This window comes from Sus scrofa, chromosome 8 (genome assembly GCF_054392235.1).
Source record: "Sus scrofa isolate SSC_HxYL_T2T_F1_AM1 chromosome 8, Sscrofa_HxYL_maternal_Yorkshire_Landrace_v2.0, whole genome shotgun sequence".
Classification (NCBI taxonomy): Eukaryota; Metazoa; Chordata; class Mammalia; order Artiodactyla; family Suidae; genus Sus; species Sus scrofa.
In genome coordinates, this window is record NC_139390.1 from 89,462,949 (window position 1) to 89,486,867 (window position 23,919).

The 23,919-nt window shown below is 41.5% G+C and overlaps 1 protein-coding gene across 1 annotated transcript in view; it reads left to right on the forward strand.

The window, feature by feature from the left end:
• Window positions 1-1,898: 1,898 nt before the first annotated feature.
• LOC110262147 (uncharacterized) overlaps window positions 1,899-23,919 on the forward strand; it is a 118,701-nt gene continuing 96,680 nt past the window's right edge. The window contains exons 1-2 of the mRNA XM_084973779.1: window positions 1,899-1,969; window positions 3,447-3,649. Of these exons, the coding sequence (XP_084829905.1) occupies window positions 1,899-1,969; window positions 3,447-3,649 (274 nt within the window). The remainder of the gene's footprint in view (window positions 1,970-3,446; window positions 3,650-23,919) is intronic.

The following is a 23,919-nucleotide window of genomic DNA, read 5'->3' on the forward strand; positions in this document are numbered from 1 at the left end:
TGTTGAATTTCTTCAGCAAGATAATGATATTATTGTATTATTTTTCAAAAGAGATCCTTTAGAGATGTATACTGAAATATTTGCTGATGAACAAACATGATGTCTATTATTCATTTAAAAAAATATGATTTAGTTGTCAGGAGGGAGTGGGTGGAAATGTAAGTAAAATAAGATTGGTCATGAGTTGACTTGCTGCTGGCTCTGAGGGAAATCACTGGGTAGAACATTGTTGCCCACAAGATTTTACCTCTACTTGTACAGTAATGAGAACACACTACGGCATGAGACTTGCCTGAGTAAATTTTCTAAATGTGTTTGTTTTTCCACTCAAGATTTCTGGAGCCTGCAGCTCTTTCGGTCTCTCAAATTCCCATTCTCTGAAATTCTCACTTTTACAGAAGGCCTTCCCGTCTTGTCTGGATTAGGTACAAATGTTTTAGGCCAGAAAAACCCTGGGCCTTTTCACAATTCTGCATTTTTTTCAAAACTCTTTCCAGGCCACCAGTAGCAAGATACAGATAATTTACCAGATCATTCTCTACATTTGCATGATGTAGAAAAAATATGGTACAAAGTCCCTGAAAACCTGCAACAAGAGAGTTCTCTTACAAGATAACCCATACTTTAAAAAAAGGCAAAGATAAAATATTCTTTTGTCCCAGGACATAGAGGCTACCCTGGCCTTTTCGGTCACTCTGGGAGAAATCAAACAATGAATACACATTCAGCCACAAGTGTCCTTGGATAAGTTACACCTTACTGTGGTCCCATCTCTTCTCACATAGTCTAGACATCACAATACGACATAGACCTCAAGCTCCCTGAGAGTGTGGCTCCTAAAATTACAGAGAGAGCAGCAGAAAACATCTTTCCCCACATTCTCTATTACTTCCTGAACACACTTTACTCAACGCCAGCTAACTCACAAAGGGAGGAAAATATACAATCTGGAATAGGTCTTAAGGGGTTGTCTCCTTTGTCTGTCATCTTTAATGTGCTGGAATATCTGGCATCAGGCCCAGAAAAATCGAGATTTACTTCCCTTTCTTTGAAGCTCTCCATTTCCTCTTGGTAGGGATTCTCATCAGTAAGCAAATGTTGTTGGCTCAATTTAGCTCAGAGAGACCTAGACTGAAGCCCTCCATCACCCAAGGTGTCTCCCCGGTGTATTTGTATTAATGTGTTCCTTCCTCTCACCAATCTTCTCGGAGGCCACTTCTCCCTCCCTAGTAGTGTTGTCAATGGACAGAAATGAACCCTCATCAATCTTCAATCCTCCATAGGAGTGTTTGGATACTTTCAGGGCCGTTAGCTCGCTAGATGCATTTGTTTGTTCAATAAATATTTACTGAGCTTCTACCCAGCCCTCTTATAGGTCAATAAGGCCACTCGGAACTCTTGCTTCTTCGGAATGGACAACCTATCAGACCCAACAAATGTCCTGGTGAGATGGCGTCAAACAGGCAGTGTGCTGGTATGTAAGGAAGAAGCAGCTTAAAGAACCAGACTAGCACATGCCGATTTCCTGTTCTCAAAGCTCTCATTATGACCCTCTGGATCCATTTTTTTTTTCCGCAGAGATAAGCTGTGTGCTTTGCTTCTTATTTTCCCAGAAACATTGGGCTTAACTGCAGGTGTTGTGGGAATATATTTAAGAAATTTAGAGAAAGACCATAAGGGAAATGACTCACTCGGTAAAAATCTATGTCAATAGTGTATCTGGAATGATCCCCATTACTAGCTGGGAGGACAAACACCTCACTTTATTTATTCAGTTTATTGCATGAGCACACACCTGCCCTCAGTGACAGGAAGTTCCCTTATTTCCCAAAGCCTCCCCCAACCACCCAACTTGGGCAGAAACACGAGACTTAGTTTAAAGATCGGTCCCGTGCAAGATGCCAGGAAGAGAGAGAAAACCAGGAAGCGTGACCGTGTTCACCAACACCGCAGCTTGGGTCTCTGCCATGTGAGGTTACAGGTGGTCCTGCACATTCTGTTGGCAGGAAATGTCTTCATGGTTGCTCTGATATTCCCATTGATTTCAGCTCTATTCTTCTCATCACCCCAGCCCACTTGAGCTCTCTGAGCACACTTCTCTTTTTCTTTTTTAAATTTTATTGAACCATAGTTGACTTACCATGTTGTATTAGTTTCAAGTATACGGCAAAGTAATCCCACTCCTGGGCATCTATCCAGAGAAAAGCCATACTTCGAAAAGCTACATCCACCCTAGTGTTCATTGTACCACTATTTACAATAGCTAAGACATAGAAGCAACCTAAATGTCCAACAACTGAGGAATGGATAAAGATGTGGTACATATATACAATGTAATATTATTTGGCCATAACAAAGAATGAAATATGCCTTTGGCAGCAACATGGATGGACCTAGAGATTATCATAATGAGTGAAGTCAGTCAAAGACAAATATCATATGATATCACTTATATGTGGAATCTAATAAAAAATGATACAGAGGAACTTATTTATAAAATAGAAACAAATTCACAGATTTCAAAATAACCACTGGTATGGTTACCATAGGTGAACTTGTTGTGAGGAGGGAGGAAGTAGGAGGGTGGGAATAACATATACACAACACTGTATGAAACAGATGATAAACCAGAACCTTCTGTATAGCACAGGAAAATCTACTCAACTGCCTGGGAAGATAGTGGTGCTCACCTGCCACCGAGCTGTGCAAATGGCCCCTGGGTGTCCCAGGGTCTCTGGATTGTGGCCTGTTCACCCAACCAGCATCTGCAGCAGTGGGGCCAGTGAGGCCTTCCCAGGAGTGGCCTGTGCGAGCAGCCCTGTGCCCTGAGAGAGGCCCCAGGCCACCAACACCAATTTGAAAATCTTCCCAGCCTCCATGCAGCTGGGGCGGAAACCTGGGGAGAAGCCCATGCCCCTCCAACTATAAGGGGGATGGTCCATAGCCTCCCATCAGCTCCAGAGGGCCTGCCCCTTGGCAGTCACGGCCCAACTGTCCTTCCCAGTCTGGGCGGGGGCAACCTGTGTAGCTTTGGAGGCACTGGGACTTGTCTTGGCTCTTCTGGACCTCTTACAGTGGGGCCCCCTCTCCATGTTTTAAGGATGCTTGAGTTGTGGGGGTGGGTGGGGAGGCCCCGTGAGGAGGAGCTGTCACCTGGAGTGACACCAGCATCGACTGGCCAGGCAGTGAGGAGTGGGCCCTCCTGCTCCCGGCTGGCCTGGGCCAAATCTTGCTGCAGCCTTAGGAAGAACTGAGCGGAGCCGTCCAGCAAAGCTGTTCTCCATCCTCAGAAACGTGAGAGCCAAAACACTGACTGTTTTTAGCACCGGCTTGGGGGGATGATTTGTCAGTAGCTACAGGTGATTGAGAAACCTCGTCAAATGCAGATTCTCTAACAACCCGCTGTCAATTAAGACCTAATGATTTGGCATTTTAATAAGATCCAGGTGCTGCCAGTGGGCGGGGCTGCCCCGGGTCCACAAGGAGGAGGATGAGAGGCAGGAACACAAATTAGTGAGGCGTCTGCGCCTCCGCCCACGGGAGGGTCAGAGCAGCCAGGAGGACGGAGGGCAGCCCAGCACAGCTTGGCCCGCCGGGGGTGCCAGGCCTGGCAGGGAAGGATGCAGTGGTGGAGCCCCAAGCTTCCCCGGTGAGTTCTGGTTCCATTTAATTCTGAGTTTGCTCTGGACTCTGGAAGGTTCTGTTCATTGTGGCTCTGTTTAATTCAGAGTTTGATCTGTGGACTCCAGAAGGTTCTGTGAGTTTTGGTTCCATTCAATTCTGAGTTTGTTCCACAGACTCACGAAGGTTCTGTGAGTTCTGGTTCTGTTTAATTCTGAATTTGCTCAATGAACTCCAGAAGGTTCTGTATGTTCTGGTTCTGTTTTATTCAGAGTTTTTTCCCCACAAACTCATGAAGGTTCTGGGGGTTCTCATTCCATGTAACTCTGAGTTTGTTCCACAGACTCACGAAGATTCTGTGAGTTCTGGTTCTTTTTAATTCTGTGTTTGCTCAATGAACTCCAGAAGGTTCTGTATGTTCTGGTTCTGTTTTATTCAGAGTTTTTCCCCCACAAACTCATGAAGTTTCTGTGGGTTCTCATTCCATGTAACTCTGAGTTTGTTCCACAGACTCATGAAGGTTCTGTGAGTTCTGGTTCTGTTTAATTCTGAGTTTGCTTAGTGGACTCCAGAAATTTCTGAGTGTTATGGTTCCATTTAATTCAGAGTGTGATCTGTGGACTCCAGAAGGAACTGAGTTCTGGTTCTGTTTAATTTTGAGTTTGCTCAGTGAACTCCAGAAGGTTCTGTATGTTCTGATTCCGTTTTATTCAGAGTTTTTCCCCCACAAACTCATGAAGGTTCTGTGGGCTCTCATTCCATGTAACTCTGAGTTTATTCCACAGACTCATGAATATTCGGTGAGTTCTGGTTCTGTTTAATTCTGAGTTTGCTCAGTGGACTCCAGAAGTTTCTGTGTGTTATGGTTCCATTTAATTCAGAGTGTGATCTGTGGATTCCAGAAGGAACTTTAAGTTCTGGTTCTGCTTAACCCAGCATTAGCATTTTAATAACTGAGGAAAATAGGAAAGGGAAAATGTTAGCATGTTACTTGTGTTGCTTTTTAGGTAGCGTGGTGTTGACGAAGTACAAACCAATGATGATGACATTCAAGCCTCTTTAGGGAAAGAGCAAGTCTCAGCTCTGCTCCTTTCTCCTTCCTCACAGTCCTACATTCACTGACACTCTACAGGGACTGCAGAGTCCAAATCCAGACTCTTTAGCCAGGGATGCAAAGCCTTCTGTGATTTAGCCCCTACCCGCCCATTCATCTTAAGTCACCACTCTTTTCCTAACCAAAGTCTGAGCTTCAGTTGTATTTATTTACTCATTATTTCATGAACTCCTTTTTAAAGATAAGACTTTGACTTGAAATAACTTCAGATTTTACAGAAAAGCTGTAAAGATAGTAGAGGTCCTATATATGGTTTGCCCTTTGAATCCTTGAGTTTTGCAACCATGGATGCAACCAACCGTGGATGGAATTAATTCCAAAAAACTTCCCAAAAGCAAACCTTGAATTTGCTGCAAGCTAGCAACTTCTTACATAGTACTTCCATTGGATTAGGCATTATAAGTAACCTAGAGATGATTTAAAGTATACAGTAGGATATGTGAAGGACATATGCAAGTATTATATCATTTTGTATAAGGGACTTGAGCATCCGAAGGTTTAGGTATCCACAGGGGTCCTGGGATACCGATGGATGACTCTACTCCTGGTTTCCCTTAATGTTAACATATTATTATGGTCCATTTTTCCAAATTAAGAAAACATTAATATATTACTCTTAACTAAACACCAGTTCTGCAGCTACTGTCCTTTGGCCATCCCAGAATGCCATCCAGGACACCACGTTCATCTAGACGAGGTACATTTTTTGTTTCTTAGCCCCTGCTCATCACGTGTTCCCTTCCCCAGGATACTCTTTTCTCTCCTGACTTAAGTGCTACCTATTCTTCAAGTCCATTCAAATCTTATCTCTGCACTAACTTTCCTAATTCCTTCTGTCCACAATGATTTCTCTAACCTTCAAACTCCAGAACCACTTTGGTCCAGATCACATATTTGGAATGTGGTGTTGACTGACCTGTATTATTACATCTGTTGTTCTGTTTTGTTTACCAATTAGCATATAAGGCAAGGGTAATATCATGTTCATTTTCTGACACATCTGCAGGCATTGTGTTCTCAAAAGCATTTATTGGTAATGAATTGTGGTATTCATGTTATTTATTTTATTTCACCATTAGCATAAATAATTGGGAGTCGGCTGTAAATATTAATTGAATTTTTAGTGGCCCAAGGTTACTACATTTATATTTTATGATATAATAGATAATAAATGCAACTCAATGAGTAAAAATAGCTAATATTTATTGAGTACTGACCATACCCCAGGCACCCAACTAAATGTTTTATATGCAGCGTCACAGTTAATTCTCATCAAATTTTACATGGCAAATACTACAGTTATTCCTGTTTAAGGTTAAGTGATTTGCCAAGGCCTGCACAACCTAAAGAGATGGAGGCAAAATTCACACTCGGGCATTCTGGCTCCAGAGCATGCACTCCTAACCACTTCACCGTAAAGTGCTTTTTGTCCTAGCAATGATTTCAGTTGAGTGGTTTATTTTTTATGCTTTTTTTTTTTTAAACCCATCATTCAGTCTTTCCTTAACTTCTAAAACCTGGTGTCCCCAGTAGCCCACTGACGCTGCTCTTGAAAGTGTCAAGTTACTTTTTTTCTTATCGGTCCCAATGACCTTAAAATTTCTGCCATGATGTTTCTACTTTGTACACTGGGTTGGAACTTAAAAGCTATTTTGCATTATGTCCCATCTCCACACTCTGAGGGCGCAGACTTTGCATCTTTGGGTCCGGTACTAAACTCTGAACATCATAAATGCCGCACCAACTATTTGTTTTTCCTCTTTGTGACAATAGTTTTGAAAGTCTTAAAAATTTTAAATTATAAAGGAATGTCCATTTGAAATTCTGAAGTATAAATACATAGACTAATAAGTGAGAAACCTTTTCTTCTTCCCTATTTCTCAGCGATAGATTGTTTAACATTGTGGCCTTAATACAGTTCATTAAAAATTATGAATATTTTGGAAGGTCCCTTATTGTGCACTGGGTTAGGGATCTGGCATTGCTGCAGCCATGGTGAAGGTCACAACTGTGGCTCAGGTTCGATCCCTGGCTCTGGAACTTCCACATGCTGTGGGTGCAGCCAAAAAAATTATGAATAATTTTAATTATAAATACAAACTCATGATGTAAAAATTGATAGCTTTCCAGTGATACAGAAGAATATGCAAAAATCTTCCAAGGTTCTAATTTTCAGAGGAAACTGTTCTTAAAAGCTTACTATTATAAAAGCTCCAGATGTTTTCTATACCTGGAAGCCTTTTGTAATTCTGTTTTTGTTTTTGGCAGGAAGAAAATCCTGACATGTGCTGTCACCCTGATCTCCCCCAGACCAGCTGTCCCTAAGAATTTTGCTTCTTTTGACACCGTCACATATTCTTTTTTCCTTGCCACTCATTTTCTAAACACGAGTCAATCAATCCTTTTCCTCTTTTTCAGACTACTTTCTGACTCCAGTGAATGAGTTTATCTGGGACCTCTGGTTTTTCTCTGAGTATCTTCATCCCTAGAGAGTTTCTCCATTCCTGATCAGGCTACCATCTTTTCTCACACGGTTCTCTTGCTGCCAAACTTCTTTTTAGACTTTCTCAACCCACAGTCATTCCTCAGCCCCTTGTGATCTGATTTACATATGCCATTCCAATAAAACTATGTTTGAAATTTCCTTAATCACAGAAAATCTCTACCACCACACTCCCCCCCCCCAATGGGTTTCTGGGGGCCATTGACTCTCTTTTCTGTGAGAAGTGCTCCCTTTCAGGCTTCTGAGCCATTGCAAAATCCAAGTTCTTCCTCTGCTTTTAGGACCTGAGCTTCCCCTACTGTAATACGGCCACTCTGGGTCTTTTGTTCCTGATCTCTGTCTCTCCTAGTGTCCCCCTGGGGGACGTCTTCACAATCCCAACACCACTCAACATGCGCTAACCACGTCTAACATGAACTAACCTCTCTCGAATTCCAGTTCCACATCTCCCACTCCCTGCTCATCAGATTCACAATTTACCTCAAGGCCAACCTATCACAGCTTAAACACACCACCTAAAAACACACCTTCTTTCCCGTGTCCTTATTCCTGTTCATGATATTCCCACTTTCTTGGTCAACAAAGGAACACGTTGGTCTTCGTCCTCTCTAGTACCCTTTGAGTTCCATCAATCACCTCACCCAGGAATTCCACTGCTGTATCTTTTGCCTGCTGCTTCTTCCTAGTCCCACCATCTCACTGTTTCTTAACTGCATTTTTAGGGCCTCCTGATTGTGTTATCTTCATCCCCGCCCACTTCATTGTCCATTTACCCACAAGTAGGTCAGGTAAGTCTTCCCTGAAACCTTTCCCTAACCTTCCACTTCCCTGCCCCAAACTCTTCAGTGACAAGCCACTACCTGTGAATGAAAAAATTCTTCAGCATAGTTTTAGATGTCCTCCTAACAGCGATTTGCAGACTTATTGTTTTAGGATCCTTCTTCACTCTTAAAAAATTCTTGAGCTTCAAAGAGTTTCATCTATCACTGTTTCCTATATTGGAAGTTAAGACTGAAGAAAATTTAAAAATATTTACATATGTATTTAAAAGTAACAATAACATATTAACATAAATACCACATTTTGTTGAAGCAATAACTTTTTGGGAAAAAAAGTAGGAGTGGCATTGTTTCACATTTTTGTAAACTCTCGAGAGTGTCAGACTTAATAGGATTTAATAGAAGACAGCTGTATTCTCTTATCTGCTTCTGCATTCCATCTGTTGTGATATCATAGGTCATGTGGCCTCTGGAAAATTCCATTGTGTATTTAAAAAGAGAGTGAACAGGAAAATAACATCTCAGTATGAATGGGGAATAGCTTTGACCTCATGGACCTTTGACGGTGTCCCAGGTCCCCCGACCACATACTGAGAACCACGCTATCTCTGCCTTCTCCCTCACGTCTCCTCCAACCTTCACGCTCCAGTTAAACTATGCTTTACCTATGAACGTATTCACATTTTCATGGCTCTTCTTGAAAGAAGGATTTTGGTCAAACCATTGTATTTATTCATTGGCAGGACCCTGTGGTTTGCCAGGGAACAGGGATTTGGTGGGGAAAAAATCCCTCCGATTACTAGAAAATACTCTTAAGTGGAAATCAGGGAACTTACATGCTCATGACAGTTCTGTAACTAAGATTTTCTGTCACCTCGGACAAGTCACTTAACTTGGTTTGTGCCTTGGTTCTCAGTTCTTGTCTGCGTAAACAAAGAAAATAGATAAGATGATCTCTGGGAGTAGTTCCAAGTCTAAAATCATCAGCGATTTGAAATTAAATCACCTGCAGTCTATTCTGAAGAAGTGGGAAACACCTGCCATTTCCAGTCTTCTGTATACACCCCTGACATCAGTTTACTACAAACTGCTGTCTTTTTCTGAATGCATAAAAAGATCAGGTTCTCAGAGTTCCTGTTGTGCAGTGGAAATGAATCCAACCAGTAGCCATGAGGTTGTGGGTTCCACCTCTGGCCTCGCTCAGTGGGTTGAGGCTCCGGCACTGCTGTGAGCTATACTGTAGGTCGCAGACGTGGCTCGGATCCTGTGTTGCTGTGGCTGTGGTGTAGGCCGGCGGCTACAGCTCTGATTGGACCCCTAGCCTGGGAACTTCCTTAGACCACAGTGCAGCCCTGAAAAAGCAAAAAATAAAAATTAAAAAATTAAAAAATCAGGTTCTCTGTGTTTGCAGTTTCCAATGCCTGTCTTGAAGGGCTTCAAGAAAGAACTCACTGAAATCTTTGAATTTCTTTCTTCTTTTTTTATACAATTGAGATATAATTGACACATAGCATTATCTTAGGTTCAGGTGTATAACATGATTCACTGTTTGTATATTACAAAATGATCACCACAGTAAGTCTAGTAACCATTCCATGCCACACATAATTACAAATTTTTTCTTATAACTATTAAGACTTACTCTTTTAGCAACTTTCAAATATACAATACAGAATTATTAGTCACCATGCTATACATTACATTCCTAGGACTTAACATTTTGAAATATAGTCTATTGTTGTGTCTCCAAAGCAAGCAAGACTTTGTGCCTTTTGACCACCTTTGCCTGCTTTGCCCCTCCCCACGTCCTGACTTTGGCAGCCACCAAACTGTTCTGTGAATCTCTGTCTGCGATTTTTTGTTTTTTTTTTAGATTCCACATACAAGTGAGGTCATACATTATTTGTCTTGATCTGACTCATTTCACTCTGCATAACACCCTCAGGTTTCATCCATGTTGTCACACGTGGCAGGGTTTTCTTCATTCTCATGGCTGAATAATATTCTGCTCTTTAAATGCATCACATTTTCAGCATCTGTCCATTCATTCACGGACGGAGTTCCTTGAGTTGCAGTTGATTAAAGTTGGAATGTTTTTTTTTATACTTTTCATGAAATTTGGGACAATTTCAATTATTTCTTCAATTTTTGCTGCTGGTCCCCCTTCTTTCCCCTCCTGCAGGACTCTGATTACACATGGTCACACACCTGTGATGCTCTGCTTTTTTTTTTACTTTGTTTTCTTCTTCTTCCTTTTTTTTTTTTTTTCCATTTTTTTCTCCGTGTTTCTTTTTGGAGAGTTTCCATTGCTACGTCTTCAAATTTACTAATCTTTTCTTAAAACAGTATCTATTCTCTATTAATCCCATCCAGTATCTTTTTTTTAATCTCAGGTATTGTATCTTTCATCTCTAGCAGTTTCATGTGGGTCTTTTTTAAAAAATATTTTTCATGTCTCTTTTTAACATTTCATGTTTTTGTCTACCTTCTAAAATACGTGGAGTATATCATGATGCCTGTTTTAACATCCTTATCCACTAATTCTGTAATTCATTTCATTGAAAATTTTTTTTTGTTGTTGTTGTTGCAAGTGGATATTTAGGGCCCATTTACTCTTTGTGGGCTGATATATATATAAAAGCAATGTATTTTTGTGTATTGATATTTTAACCAGCTACCTCATCAAACTCATAATTCCAATAATTAATTATAGATTCTTTTCAGTCTTCTATGTATGTTTAACATCTGTGAAAAATGACTGTTTTTCTTCCTTCCCACTCTTTACATCCTGTTTCTATTCTCTTGATTCACTGCACTGGTTTGGATATCTCACACAGTGTTGAATAGTAGAACTTTTTGTGTTCTTCCAGATTTTTAATGTTCCCCAGTAAAAATGAGAGTTTATAGGATTTTTTGGTAGTTATTCTTTATTAGGGTGAAAAAATTCCCTTCTGACTTGACAGGGATTTTTATTTTTGTTTTTTATTTTAAAAAGCATGATACATTTATAAAATCTACATCTGTTGAAATGATCACATGGTTTTCTCCTTTAATATATTTTATGTGATAACTGACATTTATAGATTTTCTAATATTAAATCACTTGCATTCTTGGGATAAACACATAACTTGGTCATGGTATATTTTGTCTTTCTGTACATGTTAGATTGAGTTTGCTCATGTTTTATTTTAAAATTTTGCATCATTCCCCAGTTAGATGGACCTATAATTTTCATGTATCATTCTTTTCTAGTTTTAGAGTCTATTTAAAAAATATTTAAGTTAAAATGCCCCAGAGAGAAGTTCCTGGTGGCTTAGCAGGTTAAGAATCCAGTGTTGTCACTACTGTGGTGCGGGTTCAATCCCTGGGCCTGGGAACTTCTGTGTGCTGCAGTCTTGGCAAAAAAACAAAAACAAACACAAAAAAAACCCACAAAAAAACAAAAAAAAACTCAGAGAAATGCATTCCCGAGTTTTTCCTTTTTTCACATTTCTAAGTTTGTATGAGTCTAGAATTACTTATTTCACAAAGTTTGGTACAGTTTGCCTCTTGCGTATATAATAGGTACATATTTATTTTGAGTTACTTTGGGGGTGTATTTTTCTAAGGATTTCTGCATTTAAATTTTTATTTTCAAGTTTATATTTAAGCTTGTTCACAGTACTTTTAATATCACAGCTATGGTTACGACAGAGTTAAGTTATTCCACCCTTTGCAGCGTGGGTATTGACCACTTGGATACCCTCTTTTTCCCTTCCCATGGCTAATTTTACAAGAAATTGACTTTAGTAAATGTTTTTAAACAACTGACTTTGATTTTGTCAACATTCTTTTTGGTAATTGTTTTCTGTTTTGTTCATTTCTGGTCTTATCTTTATTATTTCCTTCCTGCAGGCTTATTCTTTTTTTTTCAACTTACCAGTTGCACATTTAACACATTGATTTTCAATCTCTCTTCTTCTCTATAACATTCTCCCATTCGAAATGCCATTTTCACCTCATTCCGCAAGTTTTATGTTCAAGTTTTATTCATTTCTCAGTGTTTTCACATTTATTTATTTATTTTGCCTTTTAGGGCCACACCTGAAGCATATGAAAGTTCCCAGGCTAGGGCTCGAACTGGAGCTATAGCTGCTGGCCTGCACCACAACCACAGTAACGCGGGATCCCAGCTGCGTCTGTGACATACGCCACAGCTCATGGCACTGAGCGAGGCCAGGGATCCAACCTGCATCCTCATTTATACTAGTTGAGTTCATTACCACTGAGCCACAATGGAAACTCCCTAATTTTGATTTTTGAACTATGCGTAGTCTGTTTTTAATTTCTAAGTGCATGCGGATGTTATTTATCTTTTCATCGTCAGTATTATCTCATCTGTTTTTGATTGTTGTCGAATTTGGAAAAACCTCAATGCAGTTTCATGTATGGGCTGTAGGACATCAGAACATAGCAAGAATTCTAGTGCAGGGCAGATTTTAAATAGTCTGAATTGACAACACTCAGTAAGTAGCTTGTCACGGAAGACTGATACACTTGTTTAAGCAGAGCAGTAAGAATTTTATGTTAGTATCTTGGATGATATGAGAATTTTGTTAACTAGTAGGAATTTATATTTTCCCCACGTATTTGTATGTATCATTATCTTCATTGTGTTACCAAAGAACCTATTCATTATTTCTGTTTGAAACAGATGTATTTTTCTTTCTTTAAATTTTTAAAATTTTTTAAAATTTATTTTTTGTTGAGGTAACTGGCTTATAGCGTCCTATGTTTCATGGGTGCAATACTGTATTTCTACTTCTGTAAATACTATAAAGCACTCATCATCAAAAATTTAGTTTCTACCTGATATCATCTGGTTGATCCCCTTTAACCCACTTGTCCTCACCCCATCCCTCCCCCTCTGGTAACTATTATTTTGTTCTCTTTATGTGTCTGTGTTTGATTTGTTTGGTTATTTCTTTTTTTTTTTTTTATATTCCATGTATGAGTGAAATAATACGATATTTGTCTTTCTCTGACTTAATTTCACTTAGCATAATACCCTCAGGAGCCATCCATGTTGTTGAAAATGATGAGATTTCATCTTTTTATGGCTGAGTAATATTCTGTGTGTGTATATAATATATATAATTTATTATGTATATCTCATATCATCTTTATCCATTCTTCTGTTAATGGGCACTTTGGTTGTTTCCATATCTTGGCTATTGTAAATAATGCCGTAATTAACATTGAGGTGCATATATCTTTCCGAATTAGTGTTTTGATAAATGCTTAAATACTTAGAGGTGGGATAGCTGGATCATATGATAATCCTGTTTTTAATTTTTTTTTTTTTTTGTCTTTTCGCCATTTCTTGGGCCACTCCCGTGGCATATGGAGTTTCCCAGGCTAGGGGTCCAATCGGAGCTGTAGCCACCGGCCTACGCCAGAGCCACAGCAACACAGGATCCGAGCCGCGTCTGCAACCTACACCACACTCACGGCAATGCCAGATCGTTAACCCACTGAGCAAGGGCAGGGACCGAACCCGCAACCTCATGGTTCCTAGTCGGATTTGTTAACCACTGCGCCACGACGGGAACTCCCTGTTTTTAATTTTTTGAGGAAAGAGAATCCATACTTTTTTCCATAGTAGCTGCATTAAGTTACATTCCCACCAACGGTGTATGAAGGTTCCCTTTTCTCCACATCCTTGCCAACACGTGTTATTTCTTGCCTTTTAGATAAGAGCCATTCTAATAGGCATGAGGTAATATCTCACCGTGATTTTTGACTTGCATTTCATCACAGTGACTAGTGATGTGGAATATCTTTTCATGTGCCTATTGGCCATCTCTATCTTCTTTGGAAAAATATCTGATAGATCAATATTCAAAATATACAAAGAACTTATCCAACTTAGCAACCAAATAACCCTTCAACAATCCGATTAAAAATGGGCAGAGGAACTGAATAGACATTTTATCAAAGAAGATATACAAATGGATCTATATTTCTTAGCAAATAATGGTTTTTGATATGACCTGAAAATTTTTGTTTACCATTTGCTTTGATAAAATCAATAGCAATTATTTTAACACAATCATCTTTAACACTTTCACATTCTAGTAATTTTGAGTTTTTATTCTTGTAGATATAAATGTATAGATTACAAAAGAAAATGCCCTTCATATCTGTCCATATCAAGCATTTTTAATGTTCCAAATGTCTGGACACATTGCAGTTAAAATGACATAATTTCCTGCAGCAATTTTTTGAATAAACATTTTTCAAAAAGGAAAATGGATTTGGATTTGGGTTTCTCTTCTAAATCTTTGAAAATACAGGTTACCTTAAAATGTAAGACTTGAACAGCCCTATAGGAGATAGACCATGTAGCTACATTTAGTTTCTTTAAGGAAAAATTCAAGTTAGTATATACCTTAGTTTGCTAGGGGTGCCATCACGAAATAATACTATGTGGCCTAAACAACTGAAATTTATTTTCTCACAGTTTTAGAGTCCAAGATCAAGGGTTGGGAAGGTTGGTTTCCAACGAGACCACTCTCCTTGGCATTCTCACCTGGTCCTCCCTCTGTGTGTCTGTGGCCTAATCACTTCCTCCTATAAAGACAATTGGACTAGGGCTCACTGGAACAACCTCATTTTAACTTAATCACCTCTTTAAAGGCCCATTTTCAAATTCATTCCCATTTGGAGGTCCTAAGGGTTAGGGGACTTCAAGGTATGAATTTTGCGGGGACCACAATTCAGCGCATGACAGCCTACTTACCTAGAACAGTCCATCTTTGGGGCATACTGGAAAGGCATAGAACTGTGCAAAACACAGGTGATATGAAAGGAAGGAGCCCTACACGACACATATGCAAACATAGCAAGCAGTGTTTTTTGTTTTAACAGCAGAATGAATTTTTATCTGTGTGTAAACACCAAGGGCTAGAACATTTCCCACATCCAGAAAGACCCCCTTCCACAAAAAGACCCGCCATCCTGACCTCTGCTGCCCCAGATTTGTTTCGCTGGTCCTGGAACTTCATACAGGTGGACTCATCCTGTAGAGATTCTTTTGGGTCTGCCTGTTGTCACTCAGAAAAGTGCTTTTGAGATTCACCTACATAGTTGCTGCAAACATATTAATGTTTAAGTTGTGCATACACTCCTGGTTCCTCATTTCCACAACAGGGAGTGTCCTAATTCTGACAATGTTTGTTGTTCAATGGCAGGTTCTAATCGTCCAGAACTTCACTTTTTTTTTTTTTTTGATAAAAATAACAGAAAGATGATTTTCAGCTGGCAAAAACATTAAATACAGTTTTTAGAGTTTCCATCAAAACCGTGTCATGCAGTTCTCATCTGATTAGTTTTTGTCACATCTGTTGTGGCATCTACAAATTGGAATAGTATCTGTTGTCTGGTTAGTTTCTTGAATTTGCTGATTCATTTCATACATGTTTCCACATTGTTTTTATTAATTCTTCATAAATTATTTTGGATAAATAGATCACTTGAATTTTTAATTTTGACATGTTTCCACGTGACCATGGGGGATGGGGCGGGGGGAGGAGCTGGAGATCAAATTCAGCAATTTGTTTGCAGGAGTCCATGAAATTTCCATTGTTTGAAGTATATGATGTTACTTTGTTATGTCTGAAAGGCAGACGTCTTTCACTTAAAATTAATCACACTTTTTTTATTTTAAAATTATTCTTCCCAGTCTGTTCATCTGTTCAGTGCATCTTTATTTGATTTATGTGCACTCAGGTGAACTTGCTTTCTTTAGTTCTGTGGAAGCCAAATGACTTTTGAGGGGGTTCTCATTATAACATTAAGCCAGAAAATCTGTCAGATGGACATATATCCATCTTGTTGAAAAATGTTCATAAACAAAGTATGTAACTTTTAGTCTTGGAGTAAGGCAGGCAGGATTTCATAACAATTTTACCACTTCCAAAATTTTTTCAAATACCTGTTTGAGAAGCATCCTTTTTATTCATTGTATGTCCTATTCGATTGTTTCTAAATATTATTGGAAATCTTGACTTTGGTGCAGAGGGGCTGTCTCTAATCAAGAGTGAATAAAATTATTAATTACTTTGTCACCAAAATGAATGATCATGATTCTCCACAAAATTAAGTTGTTGCTGATTTTTGTATGTTCCTTGTTAAGTAAGAAATGATGTTTTTTCTTTACTATCACTTTCATCTTCTTTCTGATTTTTTGTTCCCTTCAGGAGTGTCTGGATTCCCATTCTCCTGGTCATCTTTATCTATTTTGCTATCATTCTCATTACTTACATTTTTTTGGTGACTGTGATTCTTTTCTTTCTCCTTCCGATTTTCGATGACCAACGATTTTAGTTTTGATATATTTTCATAAATGTAACAATTATTATTTTAGGTTTTCTTTAGGGTGTTCCCCATCATATATCTCTCCATTTTGATTATGATGAATAATTCTAAAAAGTGTAAATAATCAGAAATTAAGGCATACAGAGAGCATTTTAAATGTATTTAAACATTTCTGCCATAATATGTTGGGCTATAATCACATAATAGAATTACTTTTACAATACACACATTGACCTACTGTGAATATGGGAAGGTGTTTCATCATTGTACTTACTGCATCTTCAGGCCATTTTACCAGGATAGCGGCAATTTTCATCTGTAACTTCTAGATCTGCAACAGGACCAGGTGTGTCCAGGAAGACTGAGATGGGATGTATAAAATGTATAGCTTCACAGTCATATTTGCTGTTTGTGGCAACTGTTATACAGATGGGAATTCTGATCAATTTTATTCCATTGGGTGTAGTTTAAGTCCCACTGAGAAACAGATGCCAGGTAGCCATGAAAGAGGTTTATTTAGGAAAGGAGGAGGAGAAGGAGGGAGGGCCTTAGTTTTTGATGCAGGTCTGGGAGAAGAGGGGGAAGAAAGGAAGACAGAGGATGCTCGGACTCCAGTACAGGCCCGAGGAGGTTCAGCCAGGCTGATGGGGAGCCCTTAAACCGAGTGACCCATTGGAAGTGTCCCATATCTCACAGAACTGGCTCGTCTTCGGGCCCTCTGTGCTCAGCCATTGGCCGTGAGTGGTCTGCAGCAAGTGTTGCCTCAGCACGAAGACAGTGCTGAGTCCAAAAGGGCAGGAGCTGGCGTGTCCATCAGTGATGCTCCCTGCAGCAAAATTCTCAGGCTGTCCCAGTCACGCCTTGTGCTACAAAGATCTACTTCTCCTTGCAGGTTTAGAAAGGAGCTCCTCCAGGATGTTCATGAGCCTTTCCTTCTGGGCAGAAGCAGAAATGCTAGGTTAGTAAGGTGAACTACAGCCTCCACCAGTGCCATGGGACTCAGGGCCATGACGGGCTCATCATCCATGTGCGCTACTGTCCATTCCCCTTACCCTCCACTGTCCCTGCAGCAGATATTTGTGGCTTACCTGATGGTGTCATCCGGACCTCCACTCCTGAGAAGTGTGAGCTCTTGGCAGTCAGACCTTTCCCAGACAAAGTTTGCTGCACGTGTTTGGTCACAGTTACGAAAGGGTAAGGTAATACCAGAAGGCACCACGTGGGTCACCTGGATTCCACCTGTGTTCCTTCCTGTCCCTGCTGTGTGAGAGCAGCCTTCCTCTCCTCCTCATTGGGTCCATTACCTGCTGTGATACTGACCTATCACCTGCCAGTCCCTAGTCAAAGGAGCACAGAGGGTACTCAGGGTAGCCAAAATTTATAGTTCAGTAGGACCTCGTTGTGTTCCCTGCAAGAGTGGGACACCAAGAGTAGCCCCTTTTGAGACCATCAACTTTGCAGAGCCCAGAGTTGTGGGGACAAGAGAGACAAAATTCCAAGTGGGCCACTGGGAATAATGGTAAGTGGGGTCATTATGCTCCCATCCCTTGGTTTCTAGGACCATGTCGTCTTCCTCGTGGGGGCACAGCAGAGCTTTCTGATTAAGAGCATGTGTTATATCCTGGGGAATGGTACCTAGGCCTTCCAGAGCATTGTCTTAGAGCCAGCACTGAGTATCTTGAAAAGGTTATTTCAGTGTTCATGAGGCGGGCTGCCTCTGGATGATGGTACACACAGACTAGTGGCTCCTATGGCCATGGACCCATTGTCACACCTCCTTACCTGTGAATAGGGCTTCTTGCTTGTGTGTTATGTTCTGTCAGATTCTATGCCTGTCTGAGTCCTTGCAAATTTGTTTCCCTCCACTGGAACATTTTTCCCAGGTCATCACCACTAAAATTTTAACAATTGAGCTTCCACCTTGGGCCAGGATGCCCCACCTATCATTCGGGCAGTGGGTAAAGTAGTCCCAAATCTCCTTCTTACTGTTTTATTTAGACCACTCTCTTGATCACTTGCCTTAGTTCAGGTCCACTGGGAAGCAGATGCTAAGGTGAGAGTAGATGTACCTGGGATTTATTGGGGGAGGGAGCAGGAGAAGGCAGGGTGGGCCTTCAGACCATGATATGGGTCTGACATTCATGGAAGGAGAGAAGCTGGGAAGGAGATGGAGGGGAGGGAAGGGAAGGAAATGAAAAGAGGGAAGAGAAAGGAAGAAGAGCCTTAGACTGTATTTGCAAGTCCAGGCTGATGGGGCATCTTCAAGCCAGAATCACCCAAAGAAAGAGTCCTGTCTTTCCCGGAAAGGGGTACCATAGTACCTGAGCACTCCTGCCATGCTTGCTTATTGGCTGGTGAAGGCAGTGGTACATCCAGGGGAACAGTAAATGGGGCTGTCAGTCAATTACGATTTCTGTAGCAGATGGCCTGAATGGTGTATTTCTGTGGCCATGACGAAAAGGGAACGCCACACACGTTTTAAATGTACTAAAATTTCCATACCACACAGAGCTATATTGTGTTTAGAGTTTGACGTGTAATGATTGGAAGAATTTCTCAAAGACTAGCTTATGGCTTCAAACATCTATTGCATCTTGGGAGTTCCCTTCCTGGCTCAGCAGTTGACGAGCCCAACTAGAATCCATGAAGATACAGGTTCAATCCCTGGCCTTGCTCAGTGGGTTAAGGATCTGGCATTGTCGTGAGCGTAGTGTAGGTCACAGACGTGGCTCAGATCCTGTGTGGCTGTGGTATACGCTGTCCCCTGTAGCTCCGATTAGACCCTTAGCCTGAGAACTTCCACATGCCATAGGTGTGGCCCTAAAAAGCAAAAACAAAAACTATTGTTTCGTGTCCTCTCTGCATGTACATACAATGCTGAGCTCTGTAGGAGTCATCCATTCTCAAAGTAATGCCCAGTCTTCCTGTTATGATTCTCTATAAGATGGTCTGCTAAGCAGTAGTGATGTTTTGGAAGCCATTCATACATTAGGATATCTAGCAACAACCTGCTTGTACACAAAAGTGATGGCAAACCATGTAACTATGTCTCACTCCACCCAAAATGAATGTATCATCAGCTCATCTTCTCCTTACCGGAACCTAAAATGCAGATGCTCCATCAGCACTTAAAGAGAGGGGACATGTCTGGGAGTTCCTGTTGTGGCTCAGCGGTAGTGAAGCTGACTCGTATTCATGAAGACGCAGGTTTGATTCCAGGCCTTGCTCAGTGGGTTAAGGATCCAGCATTGCTGTGAGCTGTGGTGTAGGTCAACAGCTGTAGCTCTGATTCGACCCTGAGCCTGGGAACCTCCATATGCTGCGGGTGGGGCTCTAAAAAGACCAAAAAAAGGGGGGGGGCATGTAACATAAGGGTAGCCGGAGTAGAAAGAGAAAATGATCTTAACTGAGTATGAATAAAATATCTTAATTTTGGAAAATTTACAAAACATACACCTATGTGAACACATTGCTTCCAGGTCCATGGAAGGGACACACACCAGTGAGGGGCCCTGCAGCTTAAGCTTCCTTCAATAGCTTTACGGTAACTCCCCCTTTGAGAAGCAGACAACTGAAATCCATATTCTGGCTCTTTACCACCCCTTTATCTAAAGCTTTTAGCTCCATAGGTGTACTGCCTTCCAAATTATTGCAGGTGATACTTCTACTAAAAACTTGGCTGTGATACAAAAGGGTCACCAGCTTTCCAGACAGCCCTCTCTCTATTCGGACCACGGGCAACCTGCCTCCAAAGCCAGCGCAGCAGAATTTTAGTTCTTTGGGAGTTCCCGTCGTGGCACAGTGGTTAACCAATCTGACTAGGAACCATGAGGTTGCGGGTTCGATCCCTGCCCTTGTTCAGTGGGTTAACGACCCATTGTTGCTGTGAGCTGTGGTGTAGGTTGCAGACGCGGCTTGGATCCTGCATTGCTGTGGCTCTGGCATAGGCTGGCAGCTGCAGCTCCAATTAGACCCCTAGCCTGGGAACCTCCTTATGCCACTGGAATGGCCCAAGAAATGGAAAAAAAAAAAAAAAGAAAAAATTTAGTTCTTTGTTTCGGTGGCACCACACGTACCATGTTCCGGGTGCCAATTTTCTATTAGGATAATAGGCTAAGCTGCTGGAATAAGAGACTCAACAGTGTGTCTCAGAGAACAAAGAAATTTATTTTTCTCCTGTGTAACAATTTCAAGGTGACCCACGAGAGCTAGTGGGCACCTTCGCTCTACAGAGTTTTTCAGCAGTTCAGGCTGACAGCATTGGTGTCCTCTTCAGCATTTGGCTTCCAAACTCAATCCAGTCATTGTTGTTTTCGCCATTTCATTTCAGCCAGTAGGGTATAAAACGGGACATCCCAGGGCCAGGGGTTTTCTCCTGTGCACGTGGGGCAGACGTTGCCTGAGCACCCCCATTCACATTGACATGAGCCAGGGGACCACAAGTAGCTGAAAGAGGCAGAAAGGTAGTTTAGTTGTATGTCTGGGAAGAAAAGCTGGAATGGATTTTAACCGGATAGCTAGCAGTCTCTGCCACAGGGCCTCCTTTGGAGAAATCTTTCTCTGCAGAGGCCTGGCCTCCCTACCTCCTACCTCTTCACTGGCCCCTATGCTCAGGATCCCTTGGGCAGCTATGTTGCTGCCCCTATGCGCCCTCAGTGCAAGCCAGCCTCTCTCCAGCCCCAGTTTCTGTCACTCTGCCTCCGTTCACCTCTTTGCTGAGGATGAACTTTGGAAGCCTGGCCTACGTCCTCGGAAGCCAAAGTTGCTTCAGAGAAATTGTCCCCGGCAGAATAGTGGTTCTGCACCAGGCCGTTTCTCCAGAGCTCTGCCAAGTGCAAAGTCTCCCTCATCTCTGCCTGCTCCTCCTGGCTTGTCTTTGCTGCCTCACCGCAGTTGCTCTGACTGAGTCTCCAATGACCTTAGGCCCGATGGAGACCTTCTAGTCCTCGTCCTACTTCACCTTTCAGCAGCATTCCAAATAATTGACCGACCTTCTTGAAATTCTTTCCTCTGCATTTTCCTTCTATCTCTGGTTGTGCTTCCTCCAACTCCTTTCCTAGATTTCTTTCTTCCACATGACCTCTAAGTTCTGTTGTTCTCTGGGCTCAGTCCAAACCTCCCACTGGCTTCCAAAGTCCTTCATAATCTTGCCTCCACCTTTCTGTTTGACTGCCTTTCTCGTGCCAATCCAAAATGCACCCTTCATGTTGCATGCCTTGTTCTGTACTGCTCACTTCTAAAACTTGGTTCGACCTGCTTTCCTAGAATGCCAGCATCTCCCCCTTACTCTCCACACTAGGCGTCCTGCGAAGAAGAACGTTAGACCCCCCCAGCTCCTGAAGGATGCTTCGCTTCCCCCCACTGTTCTTTAGAACCTCATCATTTCCCTTCTTCAAACTGCCTTCACAGTTAATACGATCCTTTCTACTTACTCACACTACGCTTTTTTCCTGGGTGTGTTGATCTCAGCTCACTGAGAATTGCAGCTAGATCTTACCTTGTGTTCCTGTCCCCACATCATTTTCACCTTTCCTGAGAGGCTCTCATCCAGTGCTTTAATAATTGCCTTACACTTAAGAGCAATGTTTCTTGAACTTTTCTGATGGGAGGACTTACATGATAATGCTTGTTAAAAACAGATTCATGGAATCTCAACATATTCTCCTGAAACCCTTCAGGAGAGAAGAGTAGAAACTGCATTTTGTTGTTGTTCTTAGTCCTTGGGAACAGAGGGTTGGGCTCATCTTTGTCCTCTTGCCAGGTCCTACTCTTATGCTATTCATGCTCTCTTCCTCTTACCTCGTTTCCTTTCCTGTCCTCATTGGCATCTCTCTGTGGGGTGTTACCTTTTTTTATTGTATGTATTTTTGCATTATAGGTATTGTTGTCTTGTATGCATGTATTTTTAAATTTTTGTAAATATTACTGTGCCATAGATGCCTCTGCTTTTCATTTTTTCCATTAAGTGCCATGTGATTAGGCCCACTTGTGTTGCTATGTGTACATTTAAGCCATTGTTTCTAACCACTGCATAATACTCCTTGGGGTTAATTCAATACCCAGCAGTAGGTTACCTCCAACCCCCCACTAGCACAAATACTGCAGCAACAAACAACATAATCCTCTTTCTAGGTGCCTAAACTATCTGTCTTAGTGAGTTTATTATTTATTTAGTGAGGGTGGAGTAAACAAGTATAGATGGGAGAGGGGCCAATCTCACGCTTTCCCAATAGCTTTTGGAGATCAGACCTGAAGGAGGCCAAGAATCCAAATATTGTGTAACCAAATATGATAACACTACAACAGTATTCATTTTCAAGGTAGAAACTTCAGTAAAATTGGTAGACCTGACAAATCCCAGGTAATTTATAACGAGGCTTGGAAAAAGGCTGAAGCTTCTTAGCATTAAGCTTTCATTTATTTGGAGTCAATTACAGGACCACCCTCATCACATCCATGAGACAACCTTGACTCAAAAGAAAGTTTTGCAAACCAGAGTGATCTCCCCAAAGCACTCCTGAGGGCCTCGAATCACAATCAGGGCCAGTTTGGAGTCACCATAAGCACTTAAGGGGAAGCTGGTTGTCCTGAACTGTCGTGCAGGTATTTTTAAAAGCTGAGCAGAGCAGAGGCTCCCCCATCAACTCCGGCTGGCCTCAGTTTGTGGCCTGGAGCCATATTGCAGAACCTCTGATGTGTTGCCAGAGGGGTCACTGGAGGATTGTGTATTTGTTCAAAGCTACCCTAACCCTCCTGTCTTTGCCCATAAGTCATAGCACTGAGATGCATGTGTTGGCAAAAACTACCCTGACTGCCCAGGGCGTCTCATGACAAGCCCTTCAGATCTTCTGCCATCATATCTTAACAATAGGTGGGAAAAGCAGTATTACCTATATCTCTTAAAATCATAAGCATCGCACTGAGCCTGGGGAATCTGAAGGCTATCCAAGAGGTTAACAATAAGTCAGAGCAGCGACGGATTTCCACAGCCCTAAGAGCATCCCTGAGTCACCTGGCTCAGAGAATTAGGATGGGTTATTGCTTCAACATGTACAGGGCAAAGAATAAGGAACTGAAGGTTTCTCATGTAGATTGTACTGCTAGGGAGCAAATAGTATCCACATTCCAGCCTCCACTCTGCTCAGCCCAGGGCTGTAGGAGAAGGGGCATGTTTTTCTATTTAGTCCGACCAGAGGGGCACCTTTGTCCAATCTGTCAGTCAGAAGGGGACACATTTTTGAAAAGCCTGACCCGGAGGGATTTGGATGAGATTTCCATCTCCTCTGTTAAGAGGCACTTTCTGTTCTAGCAGCAGCCCTTCGAGGAGGGACATTGTGCCATGCATATTTTAGGCCTCAGGGAAAATGCAGTGAATAACATGGTGGATGGTCAATAATACACCAGTTGGTTGAACCGAATGTTTGTCTAAGTGTGATGTGTGTCCCCCCAGATTCTAGCACCTGCCTCCAAGGATACCCTCACAGTAAAGCCGATAGCTCCAGTTCACGGGCCTCCCCAACTAGATGGGGAGTTGGCTTTTTGA